Here is a 14,130-nt window from a genome sequence, read left to right on the forward strand (position 1 = left end):
AAAGCTATCCTTTGAGGAGAAAGTCAAAATGTGTTGTTAGCCTACCTCCACTCAGGCCTCTTGCTGTGTAATCATTATTCCAGGTTATGATGTGCATAGCTTTTAAAACTGCGTGTACTATTATTTTGCTCTTTCCCATACTCTTGTCATGTATTCAGAACCTAAACTTATAGCAAAAGAGCCAAGCAGTAGCAGTTTTTGTAAATGTAAAAATAATTAGATCCAGACTTTGTTTCCTTCAATTTCAAAAATAAAAAATACCTCAGTGCTATGTTTTTCAGTATCACCTGCATTTCTCAAAAAATAACACCTGCTTCATGTGGCACATAACTTGTAAGAATCACATTTTGGATTTTAAAGAAAGACTATTAAATATTTTAAGATCACTATCAATGACATTTCCCTTTCTTTTATTCAACAATGGAGCCTAATTGCAGTAGCGATTTTTACCTTGTAGCTTAGGTCTGACTTACCAAATTCTCAGAGGAATTATGTCCTGCTACAAGATTGTGGTGGCTCAGAATGCGATGCTGTTGTTATTCGCCTATGAAGCTAGTAATAGGACCAAGCTACCTGAACTGAGGTTAGGCGATGATGGTGCCAGCTACTCTCTACGAGGAATTGTCTTGTCTTTTCTGTTATTAGAAAAAACGGCTGGGTGCGGTGGCTCACGCCTGTAATCCTAGCACTTTGGGAGGCCGAGGTGGGTGGATCACCTAAGGTCAGGAGTTCAAGACCAGCCTGGCCAACATGGTAAAACCCTGTCTCTACTGAAAATACAAAAAATTAGCCGGGCGTGGTGGCAGGCACCTGTAATCCCTGCAACTTGGGAGGCTGAGGCAGAACTGCTTGAACTCAGGAAGCGGAGGTTGCAGTGAGCTGAGATTGCGCCACTGCATTCCAGCCCAGGTGACAGAGTGAGAGAGACTGTCTCAAAAAAAAAAAAAAGTATTTATTAGTAGGCCAAGCATGGTGGCTCACGCCTGTAATCCCAGCACTTTGGGAGGCAGATCACAAGGTCAGGAGTTTGAGACCAGCCTGGCCAGCATGGTGAAACCCCATCTCTACTAAAAATACAAAAAATTAGCCAGGCATGGTGGCACACACCTGTAATCCCAGCTACTCGGGAGGCTGAGGCAGGAGAGCTGCTTGAACCTGGGCGGTGGAGGTTGCAGTCAGCCGAGATCACACCACTGCACTCCAGCCTGGGCGACAGAGTGAGACTCTTACCTCAGAAAAACAAAAAACGTACTCGTGAGAATTCCTCACTATAATGATCTAAGGCAATATAAGACTGCCTAACCACAGAGTTTATCTTAATCCACAGACATTGTTTTCTACCCTTTGATACTTCCTATAGCAGAGAACTACAAATACGACCTTTTTCACCAACATGTGCTACTTCTAACTTGGCATTTAAAAGCTACTTTTTAGCTGAAACCGCTCTTAAGATCTCCACAGTAGTAGCTGTCTTCCTCACAGAGTTAGTTACCATGTAGGACAATTGCTGCGTCCTACAGTGCTGGATGATTAACTGGGTTCTTTCACAATCTCTTCAAATTGCAAACTACATTGTGGACCTTTGTAGTAGCTCATAAACCTGAATTGCTCTGGGTCTCCTATTATACCTCACACAAATAACATGGATGTTTCTGTAGAATTGTCCTTCAATTTAGTGAGGCTATTAATGGGAATGTTACTGCATATGATTCTAGAATATAAAAGGCTGAGAGAAAGCAGCTGTTATGCTACTTGGGTGAAGTAGTAGTCAAATCAATATACTCAAACGACAGTGACGACTGAGGTTGCTATGAAAAAATGAGGTAGTCTTCGCATCATGAATGACGTTAGGCTCTGGAATTAAACCGCCTGGTGTGACTACCATGTAACCTTGGGTGAGTTAGTTTTTTTCTTTTTTAACCTTATATTAGTACATACTACCTCACAGAACTGTAAGGGTGACGACAATGCTTTCGAACAATGCCTGGCCCCTGTTTAGCTACTTTAGGCATCTCACATATTTAATATGTTAGTGTTTTTACATCAGCTTTAGAAATTGGCCTATCAATACTGATAATTGTATATGACACACAAGGAAAAACAAGCACTGGTCATACCACTTTTATTTATATTGTTATCTATGTTACATTGTTTATTCAATATAGAAAAAATATGAATACATTCATAGTATTCTCTTTTAATTTGGTAATTCCACATTGTCAAATATTGACTGTTTTTATATTGGGTGTCCTACCCAATTAAAAAAAAAAGAGGAAGAATGACCTGGCAGACAGTTCTTGTTGTACCATGTTATTGATATAACGGTAATATCATATATGTCTCTTTTTTAAAACACCTAATTTTGAAAAGACCAATGATTAAACTACTGCTTACTGGCTCAGGGAAATGTTTTAAGAAACAGAAATTCATTCTTTCCCCAAGAAAAACTTTAAGGTAAATGTCTTAAAACACCTAAGTGATGAAGGAGAAAATTTGTATTCCTTAAAAAGGGGTCAGTGCTGAAAGAAAATTGCATGGTAGACCCCAGTGCACAACGATTCTGCACCAAAAGAAAAATGAGGACCATATTAACATAATTATGCTGGAGAGAAGAAAAACCCACACTTAAGAAGTCAGGTTTCTTTTAAAACTCCTTGTTACAAATAGAATCAATGATTATATCTCAGACATAATAATGGGTCAAACTCACAAAATCAGTGCTACAAAATACAGTATTTTTCCATCACTTTTAGTTGTAATGTACACTATGTACAGAAAGATAATATTACCTATTTTAAACTAAATACAGATGAACAAACAGCTTGTTAAAAACCAGAATCAGGGCTTATAAATAGTGCAGAAAATGCAAACGCCAAAAAAACGATGCCTCCTATGATTGTCACTGGAAGAGAGAGAAAAAAAGTCAAATACAGCAAAATTCCTATACCTTGATACTGTACAAAATGAAAAGGGAGCCGATGAGGCGGCCAATTCTTCTTCCAATCTATTAAACTAACCTTGAAAACAAATTAGAATCACTTCAACCCCTTTCACATAGCAAGGAACAATACTTAACATGCTTGACTGTGAACAGTAAGAATCAGGTTTTTCTCCAGCACTGTTTTGAGAAATGACAGGACTGTATTAAATCCAGACAGTGCTGGCAAGCAATAGTAGAACTATATAACTCATGTTAAAATCCAGTTATAGAAGAAAATGTTCAAGTCTTCTGACTAGCAAAGAGGCAATTCTTCCATCTCTAGACCTAACTGTAGCTTCACAGGACATATTCAGCAGAATCAGTACATGTGGTCTCCACATGATTCCAGTCTTGTACTACACATTTTTAGAGCCAAAAACTTCTCATACTTCCAAATGACAATTGTTTTACTAAGATAATATGTTAACAAGAAGCTACTATGAATTCAATACAAATGACTTTGTATTTTGCTAACTTGTACACAGGTGAAGAAAGTCCGTATTTGCAATACCAGGAGTAATACCTCTATAAGAGAGGGTAGGTAATTACAAAAACCAAGTATACTTCAGCAGCAGAAATTTAAATAATCAAAACTAACACCCTTTAATCTCTCAGTGATTCTAAAATGTTATCTGATTTGTAATTTTCAAGACTTACCAGTTCTGACAGAGATTTTCTGTGCTATCATTCTTCCTCCAATTACTGCCAATCCCGTGCACAGGCAGTGCCCCACAGTTCCACCCACGGCTACACCATAGGGGTCCTGGAAGCAAGCGTCACAGCATTAATTCAAAACCAAGGAGACAACTGCTGCTTGAGAACCGTAACAATTCAGAAGCACTAAAAATGGTGGCCAACAATTAAAAAGCATAATAGTTATAAAAATGCAGGTATATAATAAATTTATGAAAGGTGTAATGGCTGCTTTAAGGAATATGTACCAGTTATACTTAAGACTAGACCTAAAAGTTGAAATAACCCAAATCAATTTGTAAAGTCAAACAAATCCTGATGAAATAAAGTTAATCGAACCTTTCAGCAGTTACTAACCTTCCTTCACAGGCAATACGTAGCACTGCTATGACAAGTGCTAGGGAGGATTTTAAGCTAGACATCTGTTCCCTCAGGTACTGCTTGGTATTACGAGAAACTCAGTCAATCCTTCACAGAATAGTATGCCTCTGCTTCCTGGGAACAGAAACCCTGCCTCAGTACCAGGAACTAAGGATTTATCCAGTGAACACATGCTACCTGAGCAAAGCAGGCACTCAGATTAGGGGGAGAGGGGTATTTAGTAAAAGTTTCCCAGAAGATAGCCCTGAAGAATGAGCAGGGGGCAGTGAGAATGTGATTTTGTTTTGTGGGAGAAGGAACATGCTAAATAGAAAGCAAAGGCCAGCAGTACCAGACAACCAGCTGCAGAGCCCTTCAGCATTTCACAAAAGGAGGTCATGAGGGTAGGTGGGAGCCCAGATCAGGGAGGACCCTATCATCTTGGAGTTTAAACTGTGTCCTCAGACACTTGCTCGTTTTTAGCTGGAAAGTAACAGAACAGATTTATGCTTTAAAAGTCCATTAGGCCAGGTGCAGTGGCTCATGCCTGTAATCCCAACATTTTGGGAGGTTGAAGCAAGAGGATTGCTTGAGCCTGGCAGTTTGAGACTAGCCTAGGCAACATAGTGAGACCTCATCTCTACAAAAACATTAAAAATTAGCCAGGCATCCTATCAAGTACAAGTGGTCCCAGCTGCTCGGGAGGCTGAGGTGGCAGGATCATTTGAGCCCAGGAGGTTCGTGGCTGCGGTGAGCTGTGATTGTTCTCCATCCTGGGCAATAGAGCAAAACCCTATCTCAAAAAATTTTTAAAGTCTACTGGAGAGAAAGAATCAGAGGGGAACAAGACTGAAGGAAGGGTGATCCACTGCGATGCTACAGCAATGGCCCTGGGAAGAAACTCTGTTGCCCCAGATCGGGGTTGATGACTGTAGGCAAAGATCAGGTGAATGTGAGAGAAATTAAGAAGGCAAAATTAACACACCTCCATGATAAATGAATGATAGGCTTTATGGAAAAATATCAGAGCCAAGCATAGTAGAGCCAGCCACTCAGGAGGCTAAGGCAGAAGGATCACTTGAGGCCAGGAGTTCGAGACTAGCCTGAGCAGTACAGCGAGATCCTGTCTCTTAAAAATAAAATAATGGTGCAGTGGTTCATGCATGTAGTTCCAGCTATTCAGGAGGCTGAGGTGAGAGGATCACTTGAGCCTGAGTTTGAAGCTACAGTGAGCTATGATCCTACTACTATGCTACAAATTCCATCTGGGTGACAAAGCAAGACTCCATCTCTTATTAAAAAAAGAAAAACTGGCTGGGTGCAGTGGCTCACACCTGTAATGCCAGCACTTTGGGAGGCTGAGGAGGGCGGATCACAAGGTCAGGAGACTAAAACACGGTGAAACTCCATCTCTACTAAAAATACAAAAAATTAGCCGGGTGTGGTGGCAGGCACCTGTAGTCCCAACTACTGGGCAGGCTGAGGCAGGAGAACTGCTTGAATCCAGGAGGTTGAGGTTGCAGTGAGCCAAGATCATGCCACTGCCCTCCAGCCTGGGTGACAGAGTGAGACTCCATCTCAAAAAAAAAAAAAAAAAAAAAAAAAAATCAAGCATGACACCCAAGTTTCTCTCCCATAATTCTTTGGATGAACTATGGTAAGACCAATGTGATTTTTAAAGTTTAGAGTCAGCTGAATCAGGGTGACTCTGATTACAGGATGCTTCACACATGTAATCTCACCACTATGGGAGGCCGAGGTAGGCAGATCACCTGAGGTTGCGAGTTTGAGACCAGCCTGGACAACATGGTGAAACCGCATCTTTACTAAAAATACAAAACTAGCCAGGCTTGGTGTCACATGTCTCTAATCCCAGCTACTCGGGAGGCTGAGGCAGAAGAATCGCTTGAACCCAGGAAGCAGAGGCTGCAGCAAGCCAAGATTGTGCCACTGCACTCCAGCCTGGGTGACAGAGTAAGACTCTCAAAGAGTCAATAACCCTGTTATACAGAAAGCAGAAAGAGAAGAATGTTGATGGCATAATCATGAGGGACAAAGGCAGCATTCAAGGAAGGACTGAGAAAGAAGGGTCCACAGGAGAAAGCCAATCACCTCCTGTAAGGACCAATGGAGGCACCATCGAAGGCCACAGGGAGCTCAAAGCACAACAACGTTCCTGGTGAGGCCAGAAACCGGGTTCCCATGGGCTAAGTATTCAAGGAGAACCAAGCCAAGGCTTATTCCCATCACAGCCAAGCCCTCTGACACTGCAGGAGGGCAAGAGTGGGATTTGCGATGTAGAATTGAGAAAAGGGGCTTTTGTTTTTCTTTTTAAAGGATGAGAAAAAATTGGTACACACTAACAATGCTCACAAAACGGCTGGGAGAAAGGCAAAATCTAAGCATATTATAAGGGTGGGATTCAGAACACAGGAGGGCAGAGGGGCTGCCACTGTGATGGGTGGGAATGAAGAAAGGGAACTGCTGCTGCTCTGAAGGAGGAGGGAAAGTCCGCTGCCGGGCAGTGTGTGTGCAGAGACAGGAAACCGGCTGAAGCATCCACTGTGGAGAATGCAAGACTGGGACTCCATTTCCCAAATTCTACTTGTGTATTATAAACTGCTACCTATGAAGATGGTTCTATTTGAAAGTAATATTTAGGCCGGGCATAATCTCAGCACTTTGGGAGGCCAAGGTGGGCAGATTGCTTGAGCTCAGGAGTTCGAGACCAGCCTGGGCAACATGGCAAAACCCCGTCTCTACAAAAAATACAAAATTAGCCAGGCGTGGTGGCGGGAACCTATAGTCCCAGACTTGGAAGGCTGAGGTGGCAGGATGGCTTGAGCCCAGGAGGTGGAGGTTGAGGTGAGCTGAGATTGTGCCACTGCACTCCAGCCTGGTTGACAGAGCCAGACCCTGTCTCAAAAAAAAAAAAAAAAAAAAAAATTTAAAAATTCACTAGATTAAGTAAAATAAACTAGTATTTAACTAGTTCAACATAGGATTTTTCAGTCTTTATTTGTATACTGAGTCGTCTTTTTTTTTTTTTTGAGATGGAATCTAGCTCTGCCGCCCAGAGTGGAGTGCAGTGGCGCAATCTTGGCTCACCTGGGTTCAAGAGATTCTCCCGACTCAGCCTCCCAAGCAGCTGGGACTACAGGTGTGTGCCACCACGCCCGGATAATTTTTGTATTTTTCGCCATGTTGGCCAGGCTGGTCTCGAACTCCTGACCTCAGGTGATTTGCCTGCCTCAGCCTCCCAAAGTGCTGGGATTAAACGTGTGAGCCACCACACCCGGCTCGAGTCTTAAAAACAAAAAACAAAACACCAGGCATATATTATTTGCCAAATTTGACTCTGAATTTCTTCTTTCCCCCTCACCCTTTTTTGGCCTAGAACCAGTTCAAGTCTCAAAGGACACTAGGATTACGTGAAATCCAATTTGGGAACATTAAATCATGTTGGAAGCAAAGATAAAACGGCATACTAAAATGGCCTGAACTAGACAACTGCATGGTTCATAAGAAAAATTACCAACAAAAATAGGAATACTAAGGGAACAGGAAAAGACACAACATTTCTGCCATTTAAGAGCTCATTAAATATCCCCACAGTGCAGTTAGTATGGAAGTGTGGCTAACACTGAATGTGCCATGTAGGGGACCGTGCTAGATGCCCTGCGTGTGTTATTTCATCTGCAAACCGATCCACAAAGCAGGTAATCCCCATTTTTGGATGAGAAAATGCAGGGAAGTGCAGTAATATGATTATACAGCGAGAGACTCAAACCCAGTCAGCACGTGCCACACTGTTAGAATGGACCAGGGTGTCTCGTAGATCGGGAGCCTCAAGCCTTTCACACATCACTCTATGGCATACAGTCTATGCCACAGAGTAGACAGAAAAATGCAATGATTCTGCTGTCATGATAACTCACCCTGGTAGAACCACTACCACCTCAACAAAATGGTTACTTACTTTTGAGTCCCAACTCTGGCAATCTGAGAGCCAATAAAAGGCTAGAAATCAAGAAGAATATAGGGTACAGCCATTAAATAAAAATCCATATGTATTTTTAACATAGTGTCTCACTCTGTCACCTAGGCTGGAGAGCACTGGCACCATCTCGGCTCACTGCAACCTCTGCCTCCTGGTTTCAAGTGATTCTCCTGCCTCAGCCTCCCGAGCAGCTAGGATTACAGGCACCTGCTACCACGCCCAGCTAATTAAAGTGATATTTTTAAAGAAAAGTTTGTTTTACGAGAATCAAATGAAAATCAGAGTTCCATTTTTTTTTCCCAAAATACAGCATTTTTGAGGCTTCTCTGATGACAAAGCCTTTCCCATCTATCTTAGTCCTGGCCTTCAACTGTCTTATATTTTAAACCATAGCCTATAAGTAAAGAACTTGTTCTTTTATGATAGTTCCAAGGAATTAGAAACAATTTTAATCTTATAAAAAGATAATTTGATATAAACACACATAAGAAATAATATTAGTTAAGATGAAAAAGAGGTTGAAAAGTGGCAGCAGTATTCCATTCCACAACCATCTCCACAGGAAATCTTAATAAATCCGTGTGAACAATGACAAGAGCCTCATATAAAACCTCACTATTCCCCTCAAAAGAAAAATTAAAAAATAAAAAACCAATGGGCATGTTTTAAATAAGTGGCATTGAACTGTGAAGAAGGCCACAGCCAGCCAGTTTACTCCCTCACCAAGTCACCCGATCTCTCTGGGAGTCAGGTTCTTCATCTGAAGAGTAAAAGCTACAAGATGAGCTGAGGTCTCTAGCTTCCCAGTCCAGAACTTAGGATTCTTGGGCTAAGACTTAACAAAAAGTTCCTACACAGAAACAAACAAGTCACCTAGGCCAGAGCGGTGACTCTCGCCGATAATCCCACAAGGATTATTTGCGAGGCTGAGGCAGGAAGTTTCAGGCCAGGGGTTCAAAACCGGCTGGACAACATGGTGAGACCCCACTCCTACCAAAAAGTAAATAAATAAATTACCCATATTAGCAGTACACAACGATAGATAAGCACTGAAATAAAAATAATGTTTTTATTTCCTTAAGTATTTTTTGTTCTTTTTATATATTATTTATTTAATTTTTTGAGACAGAGTCTCACTCTGCTGCCCAGGCTGGAGTGCAGTGGCGCAATCTAGGCTCACTGCAACCTCTGCCTCCCCAGTTCAAGCAATTCTCCTGCCTCAGCCTCCTGAGTAGCTAAGATTATAGGCATGAGCCACCTTGCCCGGCTAATTTTTGTATTTTTAGTAGTAGGGGTTTCTCCATGCTGGTCAGGCTGGTCTCACACTCCTGACCTCAGGTGATCCACCCACCTTGGCCTCCCAAAGTGCTGGGATTACAGGCGTGAGGGAAGGCGCCCGGCCTTCTTTTTGTATTTTAAAAGTAAACCTCCTTTTAAAATTTTTCCATGTCACTGAAATGATGTTGAAGAGTGAATATTCTAAGAGCTACACAGAGATTTGTAAACAGTCGAACCAATTTTCTGCTGGATTATTAGGTTGTTTCTAAATTTTTACTAAGTTACAATAATTGTAAGTAGTCTGTGCAACACTCAATTTCTTTAGTGTAACAGATGAACCAAAAGCTATACACTTTTTTTTTTTTTCAGGCAGGGTCTCCCTGTCACCAAGGCTAGAGTGCAGTGGCGCGAACACAGCTCACTGGAGCCTCAACCTCCCAGGCTCAAGCAATCCTCCCACCTCAACTCTCCTGAGGAGCTGGGACTACAGGTGCATACCACCATGCCCGGCTAGCTACACATTTTTAAGGCTTTAGATATTAAACAACAAAATGGCCTTCAATATTATACTGATTTATATTCTCAACAACTATAAAAAAGAAAGTTCTATGATAAGAAAGAAAACCAAGCTAAGATGACAAGTACCACGGCATCATTTTGGCAAAACCAAAGGGAAATGGATGAGTAAAAAGAGCCCAACTGAGCTTGGTTACAAGAATTTCACCTGCAGGTAGAGGGACTGAGAGAAGGCCACTTTGAGACAGCAGCAGAATTATCGGATGTAAAACAGTCTTGCATATGAAGGAATGCTAAGGGACTGAGAGAAGGCCACTCTGAGACAGCAGCAGAATTACTGGATGTAAAACAGTCTTGCACATGAAGGAATGCTGTGGCCCACTTGAGTGTATCCAGTGTTTTCTGGAACAAAGTAATATTAATTACATTTCATTTTAAACAGTCTCCTCTCAAATATCACTCACCTCTCTAGCTGCCAATACAATTGTAGTTAGTTGAGAGCGATCACCCCATTCTGCTAAGAATGTTAATGTAAGAGCTTGAACAAAAATGGGTGAAATAAAATGCAACCACTTTTTCTGAGGTACTGTTATGCTTGTACCCGTTTCGACATCTCCTGGTCCATTTAAAAGTTTGGTTCGTTGAAACTAAAATAAATAATAAACAAATGAAAGTAAGCACAGGAAGCAAATCAAAATAGCACACAAATCACTTTTCTTTTCTAAGTGTTTAAATTCTATGAAATATGCTCCAAAAAAATACATTTATGTGACCCCCAAACCTCCCCTCTGAACCACTGGTCTCACACAGCAATAAATGCTATAGTCTCAATTCTTCTGTTTCTCCTCAGCTGAACAAACCGAACAGTATTTACTGCTCTGCTCACTTACTATCCTAGACACTACGGGAGAAATATGTAAAATTATAAAATACAGTTCCTGCTTTTCAGGAGCTTATAATCAACCTAATTAAGGAAACTGATTACCTGTGTTCAGTATTCATCTGTCAGCTTCCTTTCTCTACTACATTCACACCAACCCCAAGTCAGATCACAGACAGGTATAAGAACAGAACAAAGCAAAAGAAGCTATTTTTGTGTAGCCCCACATATCACGCAGATGGGGCCACTGAGAAACCTCTGTAGAGTGTTTATTCCTAGTTGAGTGCCTTTTTGGTCCAGATCACCAGTGCCATGGCTTACTTCTTCATCTTTCTTCTTTAATTCAGCTTGAACTTCTTCCAGTTCCTCTTGACCCTCATCAGGGCTCATCTTTAAGCCTTCCCGAAGCATTCTAATGCCAAAAATGGCAAATAATACAGTTGAAACATAGTATGTGTAGACCCTGGGGATGACTGTGGTGGCATAGCCAAACAAAACTGGAAAAAATACAACAGTATGTTTGTTAATCGAGTCTGTATCACGACCGACTAAAGGAACAGTTAACTTCAGAAATAATAATTTATCACTGTTAAAAGAAAAATAACTCACATTAGAAGCTAATCTAGTATGTAATAACCTCAAGTATTTCCAGTTCTTTCTCTCCACCAATGATAAACCATTAAGTCTAACCCAGGTCTAACACAGCTTACTCAGAAGCCAATGGTCCAGCTGAAGATGGCACATCTTCCTGAGAGATGTTAAGTAAGATACTGAACTCCTTTCCAGGCATGTTCAACCAGAGGCTGGCTTGCCTTATGTTGTGCAAGGCACAGTACCTGGGGTAGAAGTTAGCTGAGGCCCTCTCAAGAGCTCAGATTTTATAACCTGGAAGCCACGCCACTTGGTAGTGGTATTCCTTCATCACAAATCTTTCAATTACAAACTTCTAGTGAAGAATCATGACAAGATTCTCACATAGCAAAATTCAAACTCTGCTCCTTTGTAACTATTTAAGTACATTTTATGAAAAAAATCTAAAAATTTCTTATAACATATATTAAAATAATGTTACAACAGGCTCAAACATTCAGTTCCACTCTCCCACTGATAAGGAAAGACATCTGTGTAAGTTATAGAAAAAATGATGCTTGGAATTACATCAAGAACTCAAATCCTAATGGTGAAACACAAGTACATCAGTAATACTAATTCAGTAATTAAAACTTAAAAATTTGGCTGGGCGAAGTGGCATAATCCCAGCACTCTGGGAGGCCACGGTGGAAGGACTGCTTGAGCCTAGAAGTTCGAGACCAGCCTGGGAAACATCGTGAAACCCTGTCTCATAAACAAACAAAAACTACTATGTAAGGAACAAAGGACACGACCATACACATAACAAACACAATTACTCTGGCCAGGCACGGTGGCTCATGCCTGTAATCCCAGCACTTTGGGAGACCGAGGCAGGCAGAGTACTTGAGCCCAGGAGCTTGAGACCACTGGTCAACATGGCGAAATCCTGTCTCTACAAAAAAATACAAAAATTAGCCTGACGGGGTGGCACACGCCTGTGGTCCCAGCCTACTTGAGGGGCTGAGGTAGGAGGATCACTTGAGCCTAAGAGGTCAAAGCTGCAGTGAGCTGCGATCATGCCACTGCATCCCAGCTTGGGCAACAGAATGAGACCCCATCTCAGAAAAAAAAAGCAAAAAGAAAGAAAGAAAAATACAATTACTCTTTAATTCACCAGCTCTTTTTATAAAATGGGTACAACACTTAAAAATCTGCCTGAAGATTAAATGTATAACCTGTATGTAAATAATTCCCTACATTACAAAACTGAAAAGATCTTAAAATCATGGTTAGAAATGTAGCAAACTTATGTTTGTGTGCACATCTGTATTTAAATTATTGTGTGTGTGTATATGTATAGATGTATATTTGTATATATGTATGTGTACACACAAGATACAAGCATATATTTTCTAGTTCTGTCCACTGAAAAAGACAAGAGGCAAAGACATCTCAGTAACAAGGAGCTCAGTAACCTTGCACCTAGATCTTGGTTCTAATACCATTCTCCCCTACAAAGCTCCTCAAAACTCCGCTGAGAAATGGCCAGTTCCAGGACTGGGCAGAGCAGGTGATTGATGAACGTGTAATATCTTGTTGTACTAGAAAGTGAGGAGCAAAAACAAATGGGAGCATGCCACAAAGACACAGAACACAGTTTGGAGAGGCTCTCACTGGCCTAACATGGGATAATTTAATCAGCAAAATAGTTAAATAATTAATTATAAGCCACTGAAAAAAGGAATCTATGAGTTTGTACTGATACTAAAAAGACAAACAAATGGGAAAGGAAGGAGAGCTCTTGCTGGCAGTAGAATACCAAGGCTCACTGGTGAATATGCAAGAAGTATTAGAATTAAAAGCATCATTTTGCAAGCATCAAGGAAAGATTTAATTATGCAAGAATCATCAATTGATGCAAAATCTTTGGAGAAATTTTGATGAGGAAGAGGGTATTTGTACTGTCTTTAAGTATATCCCTACAGATTAGATATTAGTTGCAAGGGAAGACAAAGACAACACAGAAGAGAAATATTGACTGGGTCACCAAAATTAATGTCACCAATGAGGAATAAATGGACACCATGTGCTTCCAGATGAGACATTCTTGGAGAGCCAAAGTATCACCTATGCAGTTTTCTAGTCAGGAATGCCCACCTCAATCTAACCATGAGGAAACATCAGACAAACAAAAAATGGAGAACAGTCCATTCCTGGGGTGGAGGGAGGAGGGATACACTGTATTCTCCCAAAAAAGTTGATGTCAGAAAACATTTTTAAAAAGGCTATGGATATATTTCAGATTAAAAGACTAAAAAGATAATAAATAACTAAATGCAACATCTGACCTAGACCGAAGGGAAAAACACTGATATAAAGGACATTATCGAGGGGTCAGGGGCAAGGGGAGGGAGAGCATTAGGACCAATACCTAGTGCATGCAGGGCTTAAAACCTAGATGACAGGTTGATGAGTGCAACAAATCACCATGGCACCTGTATACCTATGTAACAAACCTGCACGTTCTGCACATGTATCCCAGAACATAAAGTATAAAAAAAAAGTGGTTAAATCTATAAAACTAAATAAAGCTGTAAAAGAGAAGATGTAGAAATAAAGAAATATGATTTAACAGTTGAGGCAAAATAATAATATAAAGACTGTTAAACCCACTTAAATTACATAAAACTGGTATCACAAGTGAAATATTTAATAAATTTTATGTCCTTTCTCTTTTTTTTTTTTTGAGACGGAGTCTCGCTCTGTCGCCCAGGCTGGAGTGCAGTGGCGCGATCTCGGCTCACCGCAAGCTCTGCCTCCCAGGTTCACGCCATTCTCCTGCCTCAGCCT

The 14,130-nt window shown here is 40.9% G+C and overlaps 1 protein-coding gene across 2 annotated transcripts in view; it reads right to left on the reverse strand.

The window, feature by feature from the left end:
* TMEM165 (transmembrane protein 165) overlaps positions 1 to 14,130 on the reverse strand; it is a 57,921-nt gene that overhangs the window by 25,129 nt on the left and 18,662 nt on the right. Inside the window, exons 3-6 of one of the 2 annotated variants that reach the window (XM_003268388.4) lie at positions 11,029 to 11,204; positions 10,292 to 10,474; positions 3,638 to 3,743; positions 2,106 to 2,902 (exon numbers count right to left, since the gene is read on the reverse strand). In XM_003268388.4, the coding sequence (XP_003268436.1) occupies positions 2,826 to 2,902; positions 3,638 to 3,743; positions 10,292 to 10,474; positions 11,029 to 11,204 (542 nt within the window). In that variant the 3' untranslated portion in view covers positions 2,106 to 2,825. Of the gene's footprint in view, positions 1 to 2,105; positions 2,903 to 3,637; positions 3,744 to 10,291; positions 10,475 to 11,028; positions 11,205 to 14,130 lie in introns of those variants that run through there. The other variant, XM_030818924.1, reaches the window with a different exon arrangement.

The sequence above is a fragment of the Nomascus leucogenys genome, chromosome 9 (assembly GCF_006542625.1).
Source record: "Nomascus leucogenys isolate Asia chromosome 9, Asia_NLE_v1, whole genome shotgun sequence".
NCBI classification, from domain to species: domain Eukaryota; kingdom Metazoa; phylum Chordata; class Mammalia; order Primates; family Hylobatidae; genus Nomascus; species Nomascus leucogenys.